A 21,025-nucleotide genomic window follows, 5' to 3' on the forward strand; every position below is an offset into this window, starting at 1 on the left:
ATCTCTGGAACAAAGAAATAAAACAGCAAAAATGGCACGTTCATTGTCTCTGTGTGTGTGTGTGTGTGTGTGTATGTCTGCCTATGAATGTGTGTCCGTGTGTGTTTTTTTTCTCTTCTTGTTTTTTTCAAGTGTTGCTGCTTTGTGGAGAAAGATGTTAAAGCAATTCGAGAGGTGGAATGCAATGGGTGACCAATTTCACAAAGAACAGCCGTTAAGAATACAAAAACAAACCACAAACAAAAACAACAAAATATATATATAAGTAAAAAAAAAAAAAAAGGAGTTTGAAAATACATTGGATGGCATCGCTATCATGTTATTGAAGAAACAGCCAGTTATACAGCAACACCACCAGCAGTAGTGGTTAGCAATGCTGATATTGCTACACTTGCTCAGACAGCAGAAAGGAACATCATCGCAATACGTACATTCTTCAAAACAGATTATGGAAGAAAAAAAATATACAAAAACGAAATGGTAGCGCCAAAAAAAAAAAAAAAACAATGAATAAATAAAATAAATACATAAATAAGAATGAAAACAAAAATTTCAAATCAAAATAAAATTGTTGCCCTCCCCAACCCATCTTCCCCTTTGTTACCCATGGAAAATAACAATTTTTTAACTTTTTCAAATAATGTATTAAATAAGAATTTGATTAAAAGAAAAAAATTATATATATATATATGTAACAAAAATGAAAAAAGAAAAAATTCTTATTGTCCTGTTTGTTTGTTTCAGAGATGAAAATTTTGTGGATTGATTTAGAAGAAAGAAAGGATTTAAAAAAAAAAAAATGAAAGATTAAAATGGTTGCAGACGAGCAATTTTCTGTCTGTTGTAATAATCACTGGCAACAATTTCTCCTACAGTGACGGTTAGATTGGTGCTCGCCGACTCCCTCTAATTTTATCACAGTTATACATCATGTGGAGAAATAGAAAAAGCACTAAAATTTGTTACACATTGCTACAAACGTAGATTCATCGTACGTGTAGGCACACGGCTTTGTTTTGTTTGTTGTTTTGTTTTTTTCTGTTGTTTTCATAATATTTTCGTTTTTGTTTTGTTTTTTGGGCCAAACAAGGACAGCAGCCTTGTCTATCTGTCTAAGTTAAGAAATCAGACAGGGACGGTCCAGTTATTATATTTGTCATTCATTGGACAAAGCAGAGGTCAGGATTGAAGTTTTAAAAAAAAATTCACAATATATTTTTAAAAAAAACCAAATTCTTCCAACTTTGATGTTGGGCAAGAATATTGAAACACATTGTAGTTTTAATTGTGCCAGCAGAGAGACAGTTACCTCTCAGAAATAGTGGAGAAACTTGTCTGACGCTATAGCCAATGTTTTATAGCAATCAAGATGGCTACAACAACTAAAATCAGAGCCACAGCTAGGATTATTAGATTACGTGATGTTTTAAGCAGCCAAATAAGGTTGTAAATGTTATGGCTGTGATCTTGTGTTGACTCCATAGTGGTCATGGCATGAGTAAGTGGGAGAGAGAGAGAGAGAGAGATAAATAGATAGGGTAGAGGAGTCCGATAGTTATCAAGAAAGCTTCTGCAAGGATTGATATTGCTGTGCAAAAAGCTTTGCTATTAGATAAATAGGTTACTGGCAGAAACCACAACAGAATCCTGACTGATTGCAGTTGGAGTGGAAACAGAATGATTGGAAGCAGTTCATTTCTTTTTCAGTTTTGGAATCTTCGAACCATGTCTCAGCGACGTTACTGATGATGAGCTTGAGTGAGCCACATGTGATCCACTTCTGCTTGGGACTACATGTGTTTGGTAAGTCATTGTAGTTTGTTTACGACCACCCAAGTTCCGAGTTTCAGTCTGCACCGTCGTGTAAACTTCAGGTTCACTTGTTTCTGATATATCACTTCCAGTTCGGCTTGGTGGGCGACTGCCTGTACTTGAACAACGACTTGTGGTACTCACTAAAAGAAGAGGAAGAAAAATCAAAATATGTATTTATCTATTTATTCAGACCACTCTGTCAAATGTAATGCTTGGTTATTCACATCAATTTGATTTGAATTAGTCAAGCATTATCTTGTAGCTTTGAAATTTCAATGACAGGAAGGTTTATTTTTAGAATAATATTGTAGGGTAAGCGTGAGAGGCCAGATCTGACTAGTTTAAATGCTAAAGATGGAATCATTAATCTCTTATATCAATGGTTCTCAAATGCAGTCTATATAAGATTTTGCTGTTAAAATTTATGTGCAATAAATTACTTCTACTTCTACAATATTCGAAATATTTTAACAATTTTTTAAACATCAAATGACTTCAAAGGGTCAATAGAGAAAAATAGAAATCAAAGGGTTCATCGGGCAAAAAATGGTTGAGAACCTTTGGATTTATAGTAAGAACTGATAGCATTTGCCAAAGGATTAACCCTTTTGTTGTTATATCCCTGTTGAATTACACTGCCTTGTTTCAATGAATTTTGAGGGTTTTAATTTAGATCACTTTAAAACAGGGAATTTGTATCATAGAACCAGGAATAGTCTCAGACAGGTTGGGTTCAAAAGGATTAAGTCACACTTAGTTTGGGATGATTCTGTTTCAATTTCTGAAAATAATGAAGAATTTAGTAAAATAGTTTTGTCCTTATTAGCCTGATGTTTTGAACATGAATAACATGAAATTTATGGAAGTTTTAATTAAGATCACTTGTAAATCTATTAATGACCTGTAGGGACACCATATTTCATTATGCAACCATAATATACTATAAAGTATATTAAACGTTTTTATAATTCAATACTGTGTTAACAGTGCTATCGCATCACTTCTTAAGGTTATTTCTACAGATTTACCATAGAAATTGTAGCCGGCACTAATTTTGTTATTTTGAAATCATAATATACTACGAAGAATATTAAACGTTTTTATTTTTTTTATATACAAAATATCATAACAAAATCAGTGCTGGTTATAATTTCTATAGAGAATCTGCAGAGATAACCATAACACTTGTAAAGTGTTTGTATCATAAAACTAGGGCAAGCTTGAGCAGGTTGGTATCAAAAGGTTAAGTGAAATGATTACAACAGAAGCCAGAGCCTCTACATAGTTATTCAAGCTGCAAGAAATCGCAACCAAATCCTCAAATCATATACTACTGCCTTAAAAAAAAGTGAAGGAAAACAAGATGGTCTCAACTGCAACATTAGAAATTTGAATACAAATCTACTGGGGGTCTGAGTTCAATGAACACCAGCCAGGTTATCAACCTGATTTTGACAATTTATTTTTGTGTTGTTTGCTGTTTCTCAATAGATTCCCAGAGACAATATCAAAATGGACAAAACTAAATCTTAGAGAGGAGTTTTAGTGTTCTATTTCCTCAACCATCTTCATACCAACCTAAACAGGACAGATTATTTCAGTGCTTTAGTCTCTAGCGTTCTATATTACCTACATGGTCCTGCTGGGGCAGTATTTTCAAGAGCATACTCAACTGTATTGACCTTGGAAAGATGAAAAGCACATTTCAACCTGGATGGGATTTGATAGAAGGGACATCACCATGTTATTTTGGCTGATACTCTAATGAGGCTGCAATGCACCCACCGACCTTTAATTAAAACTACGTGAGATTTACAGACATTAAGTGAATGTTCATAGTTTTACACATACCTGGACTTGCCACTCCACCAGGACTACGCATGCTACGAGGGGTCCCAGCTCCTTTGGAATATCTAGAGTATCGACTGCCCGCATCAGACCGGGCCATAATTTGTCTAACCTCAATATCAGGATTTGACCGAATACGTTGCCGATAGTTGTTAGGGTGATGGGCTCGACACTGAAAAAATATTTTAGAAAAAGATGTAAATATTTTATAATTACAAAAATAGAATTTCAACAAGTGGAATTTTATAAACTTTTATAGAACAAATACTATACATTCAACAGTTTAAAAATACATAATTTTTAGATTTAAAACAGAACGGTGTGAGAATAATTAATAGTTTCTAGTTTTGGGAGGTTTTGTGGCATATACAATACATATATATATATGTATATATTCTGACACATTCTGATTGAATCTTCCATGTGTTAACATGTACTTCCTTGCGACATTGTAAACTTTCATTTAATCCAAATATCCTTGGCCTGCGATAAACACTTCACTTGGATATTTACCACTTCCGAGATTCTGCTCACTATAAAACATATGTAGCCCAGATCTTATCTACTCCATTCCTTAACTCTTGTGTACTTATTTACATACACAGTAACCCTGGTTACCTACTTTTTTCAGTTTATCGTACTTCAATAAGAAAAAATCCATCCACGACCTTCCGTCTCAATAAACCACTCTTGTACCAGAAAGTTGCTTTTTTATATTTACTACGGATTGCTTGAAGCTAACTTTCTTCCTACACCTTGATCCTTGGATCTTATATATGTAAAAACATATGTATCCTACATACTACGTGAAATGTTCTGTTGTCATCTCTCTTAGTCCCATTAAGTTTTGATGTACCCCAATAGTTGGTGAATTTTTGACCCTCTACACATTTTTGTTGCATAACATAATTTGTATCTACCCTTGGGTACCAAAAACAAGGGAAAACACTCAAAATTTTTTAATTACCTGATCTCTATGTCCCCTCCCCACCAGCATATGTTTCAAAAATTAAATAGACACCAAATTCTTATATATGTTAGCAATCATAGTTTAAATAATGTGTATTCTGAATTTTGCTCCAAGATGAGGTGAATCTCAGAGTAGACTGTCAACTTTTAATAAAACAGACATATCAATGCCCTTTACCTAACGCATTGACTTATACATCAGATAATGTCTGAACTATGCAAAATATATTTTTTTAATATACTTCATAATTTTTACTATTACTTATTGTAATATACATTACAATACTACTGCTATTCTGAATACTATTCTGTGTCACAATGTACATTATGATACATCATCATCATTTAATGTCCATTTTCCATGCTGTCATGGGTGGGACAGTTTGACAGGATCCAATGGGCTCAGGATATGCATCATATTCCAGTGTATGCTTTCTATGACTGGATGCTCTTCCTAATACTGATCACTTTACAGAGTGTACTGGGTACTTTTTTTTCATGCCACCAGCACTAGTGAGGCTGTCATTCAGTTTGCAAGAATACACATATCCCATACTTTTAGTTCAAGGATTGCAATGATAGTACCATGAATGATAGGTACAAATGTGATAGTGTAGTTAAATAGGTTGCTTCCAAATTATATTGTTTCAGGTTCAGCCCCATTGCATGGTGCTCTGAACCAGGCTGACCAAAGCCTTGTGAGTGGATTTGGTAAACAGAAAGTGAAAGAAGCCCATCATATATGTGTGAGCACACTTGTCTCGACATCACATGATGGTTGTAAATAAGCATCAGTCATACAAGCAATGATGTTCATGTCTGACCCTGGGAAAATGTTACCTTACTTGGAAACAGTTGAAGGTTAGGGACAGGAAGGGCACCTGAACATAGAAAATCTGCCTCAACAAATTCTATCTGACCTTTACAAGCATGGAAAACTGGATGTTAAAATGGTGAACAAAATTATGAATTAACTGCTTAAGCCATAATAATTTTAAAATTTAAGAATAAAATTCAGAATGATATTTAAAAAAAAAAAATTGTCTTTACCTTTCCAATGTGACCACTAGCAGAACTTGCAGAGCGGCCACTTAAAGAAGCAGTACCTGAGTATGTAGAACTGCCAGAGTATAGGCTACCAGGAGGGGTCTTGGTGAAGAGTCCAGTCATAGACTGACCAGTGCCTTGAGCCAAAATGAACTGCTCCCGAAGCTCCAAATTAGTCCTTCCTTTTGCTAAAAAGGATAAATAATATAACCGGTAAGGTTTGGAATATGGTGAAAAAATAAATTTGCAGATATATATATATATATTAAATAACAGTAATAGCAATAACAATCATAATGATAATAGAAATGACAAGAACATTAATAACAGAGGCTTGTGAAAATGCAAAGATTTTCCCAAATTTATAATAGAGACATGGCTGTAAAATTATACAAGCAACAACCTTTGCAATCAATTTATGTCAATAACCTATCAATAAATAGATTAAGGCTCCATTTAATTCAGGGCTCATTACAATCAATTTCTATTTATAAGCATGGCAGACTCTGGGTTTTATATTAATTCAACTATTTTAACAGAATAAAAATAATCATTTCAACTAAAGGTACAAGGCCTGAAATTTAGGGGGAGGGGACTAGTCGATTACATTGACCCCAGTGTGTAACTGGTACTTATTTTATCAACCCCCAAAAGGATGAAAGGCAAAAATCAACCTTGGCAGAATTTGAACTCAGAATGTAAAGACGGATGAAATGCTGGTAAGAATTCTGCCCAGTGTGCTAACAATTCTGCCAGCTCACCACCATAATAATAATAATAATAATAATAATAATAATAATAATAATAATAATAATAATAATCTGCTTAAACTTAGAGGGGTGTAAGAAATGGGAAAAAAATCAAGTAAGGTAATGTAAGAAAGTAAACTGAAGTACTTCTATGACAAAATGAGATGTTTACTGTATTTTTAAATGGTGTAATAGCAAGAAATGGTGTTTATACCTTCAATATACACCTCTTAGCTGAGAAACCAATAGCTTAAGGCCAGAACTACTGAGATACTGATTAATACTAAAGACATTAAATTGATGTCTTGTTGGAGTATTGCAAAAGGGTAAGAAGACAATGTGCCATTGTTAAGCCCTATGATAAAAGACATTCCAGCCATGACCACTTTTCAGGTACAATGTATCTAATATTACATTATTTAATGAAGTCTTTCTTTAACCCTTTAGCATTTGGATTACTGTCAAATTTAATACTTTGTATATTCACACTGTTTTGAATTAATCATACATGGATCTCCGAGCTTCAAGATTTTAATGGAGTGATTGTTTATTTTTTGACTGACACTATGTAGGGTAGGTGTGAGAGGTCAGATCTGGCTGATTCAAGCATAAAACAGATATTAAATTTTGGCCAGATATGGTTGGCTTAAATGCTAAAGCGTTAAAGCAGCAGAGCACAATTTCTGGCAGGTTAATTGACCATGTAAAAAGACCCTTGTTGACTGAAGCCACTGTATGTGTGCTTGTATGTAGAGAGAGAGAGAAAGACAGAGACAAGGGAGCAAGGTTCAAATCTAAAATTGAAGATTTACAATGGATGATATTTCCCTTTACCAGTCAGAAATTATAAAAAAAAACTCAGAGTTGAAAGAATATTTATTACATAAATAATTTTAGGAATACCTTTAAGCAATGCAAGTAAGAAATTAGGCAAAATATGCAAAGCAATGCCAGTAAATAAAGACAGGATTTTGTTTCACCCTACATAGGTTGTTTAATGTTTCTATAATATTTCAGGAAAACCTTCCCTTATCAAATATAAGATAAGAGAAAAGAGTTTGGAGAATAAGTGCTAAATCTTAGCAAAGGAAAATAATTTTGAGAAACATTTATCTTTAGACTATCTATCAGAGGCTGAAAATTTTACCTCCTCAAGACAAGACAGAAGAGACTATTTTAATTGGTAAAAGGGATAAACAAGTCAGATCATATCCAATAGAGAAATTGATATCTCTAGTGATGTATTCTCATTATGTGGAGGATATAAATATTGTAACTGTTTTGTGATATCTAAAGCACAGCAATTCACAATTGCAGAGATATTAATGTCTATTTAATCAACACAAGTGGAGGCACGATGGCCCAGTGGTTAGAGCAGCGGCCTTGCAGTCATGGAATTGCGATTTTGATTCTCATACCAGGCGCTGTGAGTGTTTATTGAGCAAGGGGTGGTGACGAACCCTGCTGTACTCTTTCACCACAACTTTCTCCCGCTCTTTCTTCCTGTTTCTGGTGTACCTGTATTTCAGAGAGCCAGCCTTGTCACACACTGTGTCACGCTGAATCTCCCCAAGAACTACGTTAAGGGTACATGTGTCTGTGGGGTGCTCAGCCACTTGCACGTTAATTTCACAAAAAGGCTGTTCCGTTGATCAGATCAACTGGAACACTCGTCGTTGTAACTGACAGAGTGCCACAAATCAACACAAATTATTAACAAAACTTCAGAAGATACAATTACAGAGTTTTTATAAGAATTATTTAAGAATGTAACTAATAAATACGGAACATTCTTATATTGGCAAATTTTCTATTATTCAGAAAATGTCTCGATAAATTAGATATTAAATAATAATATAGTTCAACAGTAAAACTGTTGGCCTTATAGGCTGTAGACAAGGGCCAGTGAAGACACAAGAAATTAAGCCTAGACAATAAATCAAAGGCAGTGAAAACGTCAACTTTTACAAGATGAATATATGTGTTTAAAGTATAAATTAAATACTTTTCTTTTTAATGAGTGAACGACATGTTTACATATATTGAGAATTTTGAAGGCCTAATTTGATGTACCATAAGTAGAAACTTAATAAAATATCAAATGTTTCTAATGGCATTTCCAATGTATCAGTCTCAAGTGAATGGTACCTTATGTTTGAGATAATCAAATGTTACCAATTTAACAACGTTATTCTCACAAAATTACATGTTTTTTATATTTTTTATATCAATGTTAGCAGAATAACAATCAAACCTGTATGAAATTCCAAAAGCTGTCAACTCAGAAGAGGCATATATCATATTGCATTAAAACAAAAATTTATTTTAAAATGGCATTTATAATTTAAATAATTAAAATACAGTTTACCAAACAAATTTTTAAAAAAATACAATCTTTTTTTTGTCATTTAAACGATTGAACAAATTTAAATATTTTTTTTTTACTAAGTTTAAAAAAAAAAAATATTGAATTTCTCTATCTAAGATTGATGCAGAGAAAAACAGAAAAAAAAACATGCAATATATGAAGTTAGCAACCTGAAAAAAAAAAAAATTGAGATAAAAAAAATATTGAAGGTCAAAAGCATTGATCCATGCAATAGCCACCAGCTGTTGTTATAGCGCAAGTTAAAAATCATTCAATAAATATATAAATTGGCCAACAAGTCCTGCAGTGGGAATACCAAAAATACAAAAGTAAAGAAATAAAAAAAAAGAACCCAGCAAATTAAGTAAACAAAAAACAAACAACAAACGAAACAATTAACACTTCAATCATTAATGAAAATTAAAAACCTTGCACACATCATAAATATAAGCAATAATAAAATAAAATAAAACCCAAATAAAGACAACAAAAATACAAGAATTTGTCAATATTAAAAAAAAAAATCATTTACAAGCAAATAAGCCCTTGGATAATGCAGAGAGAGAGAGAAAGAAAGAGAGGGAGAGAGAGAGAGGGAGAAAGAGAGAGAGGAAGAGAGACAGACAGAGATATTCAGGTGCATTTTGTGTGTATGTGTGGTGTATAGTGTGTGTGTGTGTGTGTGTGTGTGTGTAAGGATGGGTGAGGGATTAGCAAAATCAAAGCGATAATATCTCTAGGGTGGGACGGTGTTTATAAAAGCAACAAGAACAGATATTAAAACGGTGATGCCTCATTTTCCTTTTGCTGGAACATGCACGGAAAAAAAAAAATACACGAACAAAACCAAAAGTAGAAATTTAAAAAAAAAAAAAAGGAAAACTAGCTTTTATTAAATTCTGCTGTAGCATACATTTTTCTTTATATATCAAAATAATCCTTTTCTTTAACAAAAAAATGTCTTAGCTTGTTATTGAGAAGCTCTGTCTTGATCAGTTGGCCGAGTAAGGTTAATTCTAAGAGTAGTAAGAACATTGGTAGTAAAAACATTATCTGCCAGAACACCCTAACATCCAAACTGTTTTTAGGTTTATTAGTAAAGAAGAATTTTGGGGGTGGGCTGGGATGGAGAGGTAAGTAAGACTGGGATGGAGCTCTGAGAGATAGAGAGAGAGAGTGTGTGAAAAGAGACCTACACCCAGCACTTTCGGGAAACCACTGTCTGAAATGATAGCAACTGCGCTTCCACAGGCCAACTTTAAAAAAAGCAAAATAATAAAAAGAAGGAAAAAAAATTAACAACGGAAAATAAATTAAAAAAAAACAAACATTTTTTTTTTTATGAAGATAAAAAGAAGAAGAAAAAATGGTGATATGTAAATAAATGTAAATAAAAATGCTTAATGGTGTGACTTCCCCCAAAAATCCAGATCACCTGTAGTTACCATACTTACTATTAGGAAATGAGAGTTTTCTCAACGGTCTTTTTGTATCTTCTGGGGATAATGTAAAGATACCTTTAAGAAAACAGGGGCAAACAGGTATAGAAATCATTATGAACTTCTATCCTAAAAATGGTCCCTAAAAAAATCTAAGGTGTAATTTAGGAATAAAAGATATTTTAATTAAAAATAATGTGTGTGTGTGTGTGTGTGTGTGAATATATATATGAATTAAAACACATACACCACAGCAAGACTATTGCTATAAAATTTATAGTAAAAAAAATAGTTGTTTTCTATCATCATCATCGTAGGGTTACATATAAATATATATACTACATACACATAAATATATCTATACATGTATGTATGTATGTATATATACACACACACACACACATATATATATATATACGTACATACACTCATATATATATAAAAACAAAAGAAAAGTAGACAGAAAAACAAATTAAAAGAAAGACAGACACTATACAACACATCCAATTAGAGAGATGGGGTGGGGACCAACCATGAGCCTATCCGAAATGTATGGATTTTTGCTTAAAAGTAATAACCATCTGTAACCCCACAGAAACACAGGATTAAAAGTCCATCAAGCTATCTAAGAATAAATAAAAATAAACAAACACAAATATACAGTATTCATGTCCACCATGCCCAAAATGTCTGTATAAGATTGGAAAGAGAATATTGGAATTTGTTGAGTTTGGAAATGTTCTTAATTGTTTTTCATGTAGATTAGAAATCACGCAACATCTTTGACTGAAGTGCAGTGACTTTCAACCAGTTTCATATGTTTTTAGTACCACAACAGGTACTCTTTTGACATGGAGGAGATAAAACTGTAAATCCGAACGACTACATTTCTACTTTTTAGGGCTCGCTGTTTATTCAACAAACCCTTTGACATGAGAGTAGGCCTTTATTTCTTTGTGGTTTAACCCTTTTGATACCAACCCACTAATGATTACCACTGGGTCTATGATCCAGACTTCCTGCCTAAAGTGATCTAGATTGAAACTCCCTTCATTAAAGTGTTTCTATTCTAAACACCAGTTTAATCACAACAAAAGTTATTTCACTACATTCTTCATTATTTTCAAAATTCATTGAAACAAAGGCAGTGTATTTCAACAGAATAATGGCAAGAAAAGGGTTAACCCTCAGGAACATCTTGAGACAAGTTTTAAATTCGACATTAAGGGTATTTAACTTCACTACTTTAATCCCTGTGCCTCTCTAAAATAAACACACAAACATCACACAGTTTGCTTTTTACCTTCATTCTATCACACTAGCATATATTGGACACAGAGAATTTATAATACACCATACTATCCAATAATGCAGAGAGACAGGGTTGGCTATTTACACAAATATTTGATCAATACAGATCTCCTCTAAACATTACATAATCTACATTTACTTATTATCTTCCAAGCTGTATTCTTCACTGAGTTCTCAGTGTAAAAGAATTGTTTAGCTAACAGCAGACGAGAATTGTAAATAAAGGAAAGATATCCTGAAGAAGAAGCAGCAGCAGCAGTAGTAGCAGCAGCAACAGAAAATAAGAGCACAACTGAACATTATTGTGGAATATTTGTCGACAGGTGCTGTTGAAAATACACTGACGTTGACAGGTTTAGCTTGGACAATAGAAAGGTTTACCATGAGCGGAGGGAAAAGTCACTGAACAAAACCACACAAGTGGTGCGTTCCCACTTAGCGCGGTAGTAAACTCTAGCAAGTTTGCAGCGAGCTGGATAACACTGCTTCATGTATGGAAGTGGGCAAGCTGTATAAACAAAGTTAAAGCAATTGTGAACATCTCACAATTATGGCAAAGAAAATAATAATAATAATAATAATAATAATAATAATAATAATAATAATAATAAAAGAAAAAAAAGGAAAGATGAGGGTAAGCTTTGATTTCACAAAGAATATAGATGTATATATATATATATATACACACTTATATATACATGATTTTTTTTGTCAATTTTGGCATTGTAGAAAAATCATAAGCTGGTTGAATTGTTTCACATACGTCGCACAAATGAAGCCATCAAGCAGGACACTATTGAGAAATGACCAAAACGAACAGAACCTACTGCAAAAAATGTTCTTCAGAGTCTGGTTCTTCAAACTTAGCGTGGCTGTGTTGTAGCAGCTTACTGCCAAACAGTATTCTGGGAGAAGAAAGTTTATTATAACAAAGTTATTGTAAAGAGGAGCAGGTATCAGAAGGGAATTTGCATTAATGGACTGCTTCAGACATTATTTTTCTCTGCACTAGTGTCCTGCCTTGGCTGATATTTATCTCTCGTTAACAACATTTTAATGAGTTTGGATTTGATATTTGCTTCGTTTTAGTCATCAGAATAGCTTCAGTTGTGTAAAGGGGGTGGGTGGGTGTGATTATCTCGCTCAAGATGTACATTGAGTAATTTATACAATAAAGTTGTGGACAAAGTGACAAAACTTGGGGAGAAAAAATCCATCAAAAAAGACACCGATCAACAAACAAAAATTATTTTGCAGCAATAAAAAAAGAATATTAAACTATTAAACCTGTATAATGAGAAATGGAAATGGATTTTAGTGAAATTTCAATTTGTTGAAGGAGAAACATCACAGTAGTAAGTCTACACACATACAGACATACAAGTATGGTAGGGTCTCACATATGTGATATAGAGTTGAAAATCTTCGATTAACAATGCAATAGACAAAACTCCCTCTGAGGAGGTTTAAAATGTAAATCTAAAAAAAACCCAAGGGAGATAACTCCAATGAAAATGAAAACCCTAGAAACTTCAGCTGGGACGGATTCATACACACATACAGACATCAAATGTATTATATGTCATCATTTTGGTGATACTGTCATCAACTTCATGGAAGGGATTTGGAATGAAAAGTCTTACTAGTTACCGTTTTGTTTAGAAGTTGACTAAAGAATACAGAAAGGGAAGTTCTCCAGAGTCTGGACAATATAAGGAACATTCTTTTACTTGTTTCAGTCATTTGACTGTGGCCATGCTAGAACACCGCCTTTAGTTGAACAAAACGACCCCCAGGACTTATTCTATCGGTTTCTTTTGCTGAACCACTAAGTTACGGGGATGTAAATACACCAACATCAGTTGGGGGGACAAATACAGACACACAAATATATACACACACACACACACACACACACACAAACAAACATATATACGCACACAAACAGTTTCCACCTACCAAATCCACTCACAAGGCTTTGGCTGGCCTGAGGTTATAGTAGAGGACACTTGCCCAAGGTGTCACACAGTGGGACTGAACCTGCAACCATGTGGTTGGAAAGCAAGCTACTTACCACACAGCCACTCCTACTCCTGTTTAGATACAGAATGCTTTCAATAAGAATGGCCATACATCTATTGATGAATGTGTGTGTCTATGTGCTTGTCACTTTCTCTCTTCAGACGCACACAAATAACTGGCTGCTGGAAGATCCTGTCTGGCAACAGGACTCTGCACCATGCCACACAAGCAGGAGAGCCCAGTCATAACTGTCAGACAATTTCTGCAACCATGTCACCTCTAACATCTGGTCACCTAACTCCCCAGACTGCAACCCCCTTGAATATTATATGTGGGGTGCAATTGATCAAGAGACCAACAAAACTCCTTGTAACACCAAAGATGAACTGAAAGCAAGGTTTATGGCTGCATTCACCAACTTAAACAAGGAGACCATCCAGAAGAGCTGCAGGAGATGCCAAAGTCATCTGGAGAGTGCTGTTGAAGCCAATGGCGATTTTATTGAATTAATTAACTCTTGAGTATTTCAAGATATTTTTGCGTAATTTTGGTAAATATATCTGTTAAAATGAGATGTCAGTGTTATTTTCATTTTTGTGTAATTTAGACAACAGTTTATTCACTGCACCCTGTATATATGTGTGCATATGGAGAGAGAGAGAGAATATATGTGTGTTGTTTCTGTCTATATGTACCCCACTGATCACCAGGCCAGCAGGGTGGCATTATTTAAAAGCTAAAACAATGTGAAACACATTGAGACCAGTGATGTATAAGAACATTTGATAATCTGGTCAATACTGTGATGGTTCGTCAAGATAGCTGCAGTCCAATGATTGGAACAAGTAAAAGAACATAGAAGAATGTTGATCAGAGGAATGGTGTTTAGTATTACAAAAACAATCTGCTGAAATCTTTAGACCAATCATGGTTTCTTGGAGGAATTTCTGAACATGTCAATGATATGTTGTGAGGAAGATTTCTAGAATAGGAAAACAGCAAAAATTTCTATTAATTGATGAATCTATATTATTCATTTCAGTAAAACTCAGAGCTGACAACTTCTGTTAACCCTTTGGCATTCAAATCAGCCATAATATCAGCCCAAATATTTTGTTTTATATTCAAGTTAGCCAAGTCTGGCCATTCTAAAACTAAATGGTCACATCATCGAAATCTCAAAGCTATAAGATAATTCATAACAAATTCAAAGTAAAATGAAAAAAAAAAAAATTACATTTTTTTTAAAGCAATCTGAATGATAAAGGGTTAAAGAGAAAATTCTTTAAAAATGGGAGTTTAACAAAAAAAAAAAGGTATTTTAATACAACTATATTCCATTTTATATGGAAATCAGAACCAATTCAATGTAAAGTTCTAGTGGGGTGCTGTGAATATTTAAAGAAGCCATTGCTGAGGAAAGAAAAAGGAAGCTACAATAACTGGAGCAACAACAACAGCAAAAGAAACAACACATCTGTTTTCCCACCCCCACCAATCCTCACTAATGGAAGCAGAGTAGCAACAAAACCTGACAACATAAAATGTAGCAGAAGCAATGACCTAAACTAAGAGAACAATAACTGATGCCAAAGCACAACAAAGGGGAGGATTGGCCCAGATTCCAAACAAGCCCAGTTGATTACTTCAGGAAGCATATCTTAGTTATACAGCGAGGAATCCGACAGGAAAAGAAAGGTAATGTATTCTGTAGAACAAGAGTAGCATAGAACTTTCTGGAAACATTGGCTGAAATGACTGGCATGTTGAATAATAATAATAATAATAATAATAATAATAATAATAATAATAATAATAATAATAATAATAATAATATGGTGGTGGTGATAACAATGTCAATGAAGATGGTTTGAAGTAATAATTGTTTGTGATTTAGGTACAAGGCCAACAATTTGAAAAAAGGTGGTAGTTGATATCACAGATTTTGACTGGTACTTTATTTTATAAACCCTGCAGATATCTTAAAACCACCTTGATAATGCTTGTCCATGAAGGGTTCTGTTTTGTCAACTTTCTCCCCTGACCCACATTTCATCCCCTCACACCCAAAAAGCACTGGTGATGGGGCCACATAAAAAGCATCCAGTAATTAATTATGCACCTTCCACACACAAAAACTATCTTCCCTGTTAACCTTTCTCTGATATTGCTGGACCTCTTATGTGTCCTTGGCTTACATTGGGTACATCTTATGGAGTTCCTATTGTTGCCTTTTCTACAGATCAAGCAGGGCCATCTACTTGAAGGGATTTGTGATTTGTCCACCTTCCTGCTTTCTAATACTTTGGTTTTTGCTAGGTTAACTCTAAGTCCCTTTAATTCTAGACTTTGCTTCCACACCTGAAACTACTTCTCTAGTTCTGGTAGTGATTCAGCTATAAGAGCAAGGTCATCAGCATAGAGGAGCTCCTAGGGGCAGCCTGTCTTGAATTCCTCTGTTATCACCTGGAGGACTATGATGAACAAGAGGGGGCTTAGGACTGATCCTTGGTGAACCCCTACTTGTACCCTAAATTCTTCGCTATACTCGTCAAACCTCACCTTACTGACAGTATCCCTGTACAAGGCTTGTACAGCTCTCACCAACCACTCATCTATCCTTAGTTTCCACATTGACCACACGATAAGGGATCAGGGGATACTGTCAAAGGCTTTCTCCAAGTCAACGAAAGCCAAGTAGAAAGGTTTATCTTTGGCTAGGTATTTCTGCATCTGAAATATAGCATCAGTGGTGCTTCTCCCTGGCACAAACCCAAACTGCATCTCATCTAAACAAACTCTGTGTAATTAGTTGGGCTATGATCCAACAATTTGATACCGCTGTAATTATTTCTATTCAAGGCATCAGCTTTACCTTTATAGTAGTTGACTATGGTGCTGCTACACCAGTCGTTGGGTATAACTCCTTCGTGTATCACCTGGTTAACTATTCGTGTGACTAGATCATAGCCTACACTGCCAGATATTTTAAGCATCTCAGTGGTGATTCCTGATGGGCAGGGGGCTTTCCCTGTCTTTATATCCTTAATTGCTTTATGTACCAAAGTACTGTCAATCTGGATAGCTGGTCTCTCAGTTGGGTCAACATTTGGCAGCCTCTCTTCCTCCCATTCATTTTCTTGGCATCTCCGAGTCTCTTTCTTTGCAGCATCATTAAATGCAAGTGAGCCATCATCCATGTGGACACATTTCTCTCCTATGACATCACGATTCTCTTTCACACACTGCCTTGCAATTCAAAACACTTCAAGTATCTGGTCCTCCCAATGCAGAACATTTTCAAATCTCTTTTCTGCTTCCCCTCTGGTTAAGTAAGCCTGTCTCCTAGCTTCCGATCTGGCTATCTGATACAATTCCCTGCTACCACCACATTTCCAGTCCTTCCAAGCCTGTTCCTTGTTCCTAATAGCCCTGTCAACTACATTGTTCCACCACCATGTCACCTTAGATCAAGAGGGGACTTTGCACCATCCACAGATCTGGTCAGCAGCCCTCAACAGGTTGTCCTATAGAAACCTCCAGTTGTCCTCCTATATCATCCTCTATTTTGTCAAAGGCTTCCAGTAATATGTCTCTAAATCTGTCTATTTAGAGGATCCTTAAACTTCCAGACCCTTCTTTTACATACTGGTCATCTTCTGAGCAGCCATTTAGCCCTGATCCTTAAGTGGCTAACAACTAACCTACACTGTGGGGTACATTCTTCACCTGTTGCCAGCTTCTTTCAGATGATCTCCTGTGGAATGTATCTTACACGTATACTCGCTGCCTGCCAAATCACATGCTTACTTTTACCACACTTTCGTGTGTCAAAAGGTAAAGGTGATGCCTTGATTCTTTTGGTTAACAACTTGTAAAAGTTTGATATTAAATATGCAATGACTTCGAGAGGAATTGTGATCGACTTTTGAGGCAGCCTTGTGGAAAGCAGTGTGGCTTGTTTCCAGTGTTCCATGAAAGCATGTCTAGCCATGGGGAAATATTGCCTTGCATGGAAACAGGTAAGGGTTGGTGACAGGAAGGGCATCCAACAGTAGGAAATCTGCTCAACAAACTCCATTTGATCCATGTAAACATGGAAAGTGAACAGTATAATGATGATGATGATAGAAACATGTAACTTAAACTCAAATGAGAGGATAAACACTTAACTATTGCAACCTCAAATTAATTACTGCTTCATATCAAGGGATAGAAAATGCCAGAATTTAATTAGTGAGAAGTGTTATTAAATGGTAATTTTAAATAATTACCAAGGTTTGAATTATTTGATGCAAGAAAATGCCTTAACTGCAAAAATGTAAGCATAAATTCATGTTTAGAATGTATTCATAAACTGAGAAATTATAAAGTTACCAGACTATCTTATTCAAATAATGCAAATGATAGTATTTAAGGAATATCCCAAACAAAGGTATTTTATGGGGGAAGTTCTTCCAAAAGTATGATGAATGCAAACAAAAGAACAAGAGTTAATATTAATGAAGTGAAGATGCACAACTTCCAACACCAAATGATCCAAATTACATTCAACAGTTTTGATTTTAGGTGATAAAACAGTGAGGCAGCCATTTTGAAAATGAATTGTGAATAGAGTGTTGAGAACCACAATCAAACAGTGTGTGTGAAGGAGAAACAACAGTGCTCATGAGACAAATAGCATAAGAATATAATGTTAAATGGGATTATTATTCATTGACTTAAAATCAACAGCAAAGACAGGATTTCATTAGTAAAGAGAGAGAAATAGAAAGAAGACATCTGACAATATTGAACAACCTTCATATCATGATGAAAGGAAATATAAAATAAATTTCTGTAAATGAAAGTTAAATATGGAAAAAATAAATATAAAATGATTTCTTGATAAAGAAGTGTTGAGTTAGGAGTCACAAGAAAACAAAATGCAATGGTTTTAACCTCTTTTCCTGACCAAATGGATTAACAGTGAATGAAGTCACTTGAACTGGGAGTTTTCAATGTTATTTGCTAAGAGCTTAAGAAGCTACGAATGTAGCATTTGCCTCTTGCATGTTGATAGTAAACAATATACAACAATATTCAGTATTTTACATACTAGAAGACACTGAGAGAATTTTTTAGCTAATCCACTGAAGTCTTCTTTGAAATCAATTTTTAGTTTTAAACTCACAAAGGCATGAGAAAATGTAAGTTTGCTTATGTGTGGTTTTACTTCATTTATTTGTTGGTGTATCTAATGACTAATTTACACAAGTACACTGGCAAATGTGATATTCAAAGACATACTAGTAACTGTGATATTGGACCATGGTAGAATATTCGAGACAAAAAGGAAAGAAACTGGTAAACCTGCTCCTGAACATTAAATTTAGATACTTATAACTCAAAAGTGTTAGAGATTTTTCAATCAGTAGATCAAGTTTAACCAAAGGGCACAAAATTTCATTTGAGTTTGGATTAATTCAAATGTGATTATATTTTCTTTCTCTGGAAGACCTAACAGTGAAGGGGGTCACCTTAGCATCTACAACAGTTAAATAAACAAACAAATGAAACTAGCATTATATAATGTGAAATCTCCATGAAAATTGAGAAAATATAAAAAAGTAACAAGACCAAATATTACTTATGAATCCTACCTACTACTGGAATGGTGAAACTGATGCAAACTGACAACTGAGAACTTTGTAGGATTCTATAAACTTCCATTTCAGTTTCCACTGAACAAAATCTCTCAGCTTTAAAAATGATGCTATGACAATAACATTATTATAATGCAAAAGAATTCAGTATATTTATCACATTCTACAATCTTTAATTACAAAATGGTTAAATGTCTTAATTTCCAAAGAAGTTCCATATTAAAAGTAATTTCATTTGTGATCCTAGGTAAATGCAAATATAAGCCCAGCCCTTTGATTATATTCTGTGTGTGTCTATACATATTTCATATATAGAACAAGTGGTTGGCATTAAGAAGGGCATCCAGATATAGAAACCAAATACTGGAGCTCGACACAGTCCTCTGGTTTGTTGGATTCTATCAAACCATCCAATTTACACCTACATAGAAGACAGACTTTAAATGATGATGATTATAAAAGAATACCTTATCATCATTTAATATCCACCTTCCATCTGGTGTGGGTTGAATGGGTTGACAGGATCCAGCTGGTGCCAGCACGGAAGACAAGTTAAATGATGATGATACACACAGGGTATTATCCTATATATGAAATATATATCTAAACTAAATTATGTGTTTAAATTCTATTACGTACATATCTAAATTAAAATGTTTTAGAATTACATATTTAGAACTCCATATTCTTACCTGAAACTATAAGAATAAAATAACACAAAAAAAATTCTGCTACAGTTTGATGGTTGACAACAGGAAAAGCATCAAGCCATAGATATGGTTTCATTAAGCAGTAATAAAACCAGCTTGAAGCAATAAAGATTTACAAACCAAGCCAACCCATAGAGAACAGAGCTAAAGACATAACAAATGAGGCTATAAAATGGAACTAAAGTGTAATACATGCAACAGAGATGAAGGGTAAACGGAGGAGGAAGAGAGAGTTTTTCTGAAGAGCAGATAAGGAAGAAACATGCTGGTTGCAATGTGAGGAAATTGGTCAAAGTAATCCATAGGTCTCAGAGGTAATGTTTTTGGAAAATGTCACTAAAATAATGGAGACCACTGAATGTGTAGCCTTGAGGTAGAAACTTATTTCTATTGTATTAATTACACTGTGATATGAACTGGATTTTCAGTTTAATAAATATAGTGAAGAATTATTAAAAGAAGAGGTAATGTGATGAAGAGAAAGACAGGGAAGAATGTTGAAACACATTGAAAAAAAAAAATAAATAAAAGTGGGAGTAGATGGTATTTTGATGACAGGTGATCACAATGATGGTATTAGATCTGTTAAAAAATTGTGTGTGATGGAATGGTAGCACAATAAAGAGTTTTTGCAAATGTAATTTTAGGGTAAAATACATGGAATTATCTGAACTGATTAAAAACAAAAATCAGTTTGAAGTGAATTTAGTGGGCAGTGTGATCAATGCTTCTAAAGAGGAGGGGGAGCTGACGTGAAGAATAGGGAACAACGAACAGCCTGAAGGCAGTCTTGCAAACAGAGCTGCATTAATGATATTCAGTAGTTGGGTGGGGGTTTTTTTTTTATCTAGAGCTGAAATTGTGAATGATTTTTAGATGTAAGAAATATAAAAAAAATAAAAGGGAGACAGTTACTTGATGACAACAATAACGATGATGATGATGATGATGATGATGATAGTAAATGGTGATGATAAATGTAGTTGTGTCCTACTGTTAATTAAAAGTATCAAAATGAATGTTTAATGGTTCTTCATGAAGGTTTTACATAAGATGAAAAAGTTAAATTAACAAGATTAAATTAATGAGAATGAGGAGTTAG

The 21,025-nt window shown here is 34.2% G+C and overlaps 1 protein-coding gene across 5 annotated transcripts in view; it reads right to left on the reverse strand.

Annotated features, from left to right (window-relative positions):
* Positions 1–52: 52 nt before the first annotated feature.
* The window catches only part of LOC106880784 (microtubule-actin cross-linking factor 1, isoforms 1/2/3/4), a 158,214-nt gene continuing 137,241 nt past the window's right edge, over positions 53–21,025 (reverse strand). The window contains exons 82-85 of one of the 5 annotated variants that reach the window (XM_052971076.1): positions 9,993–10,052; positions 5,683–5,867; positions 3,667–3,835; positions 53–1,955 (exon numbers count right to left, since the gene is read on the reverse strand). In XM_052971076.1, the coding sequence (XP_052827036.1) occupies positions 1,693–1,955; positions 3,667–3,835; positions 5,683–5,867; positions 9,993–10,052 (677 nt within the window). In that variant the 3' untranslated portion in view covers positions 53–1,692. Of the gene's footprint in view, positions 1,956–3,666; positions 3,836–5,682; positions 5,868–9,992; positions 10,053–10,250; positions 10,314–11,927; positions 12,055–12,373; positions 12,452–21,025 lie in introns of those variants that run through there. The other 4 variants (XM_052971075.1, XM_052971080.1, XM_052971077.1 and 1 more) reach the window with 4 other exon arrangements.

This window comes from Octopus bimaculoides, chromosome 10 (assembly GCF_001194135.2).
Source record: "Octopus bimaculoides isolate UCB-OBI-ISO-001 chromosome 10, ASM119413v2, whole genome shotgun sequence".
NCBI classification, from domain to species: Eukaryota; Metazoa; Mollusca; class Cephalopoda; order Octopoda; family Octopodidae; genus Octopus; species Octopus bimaculoides.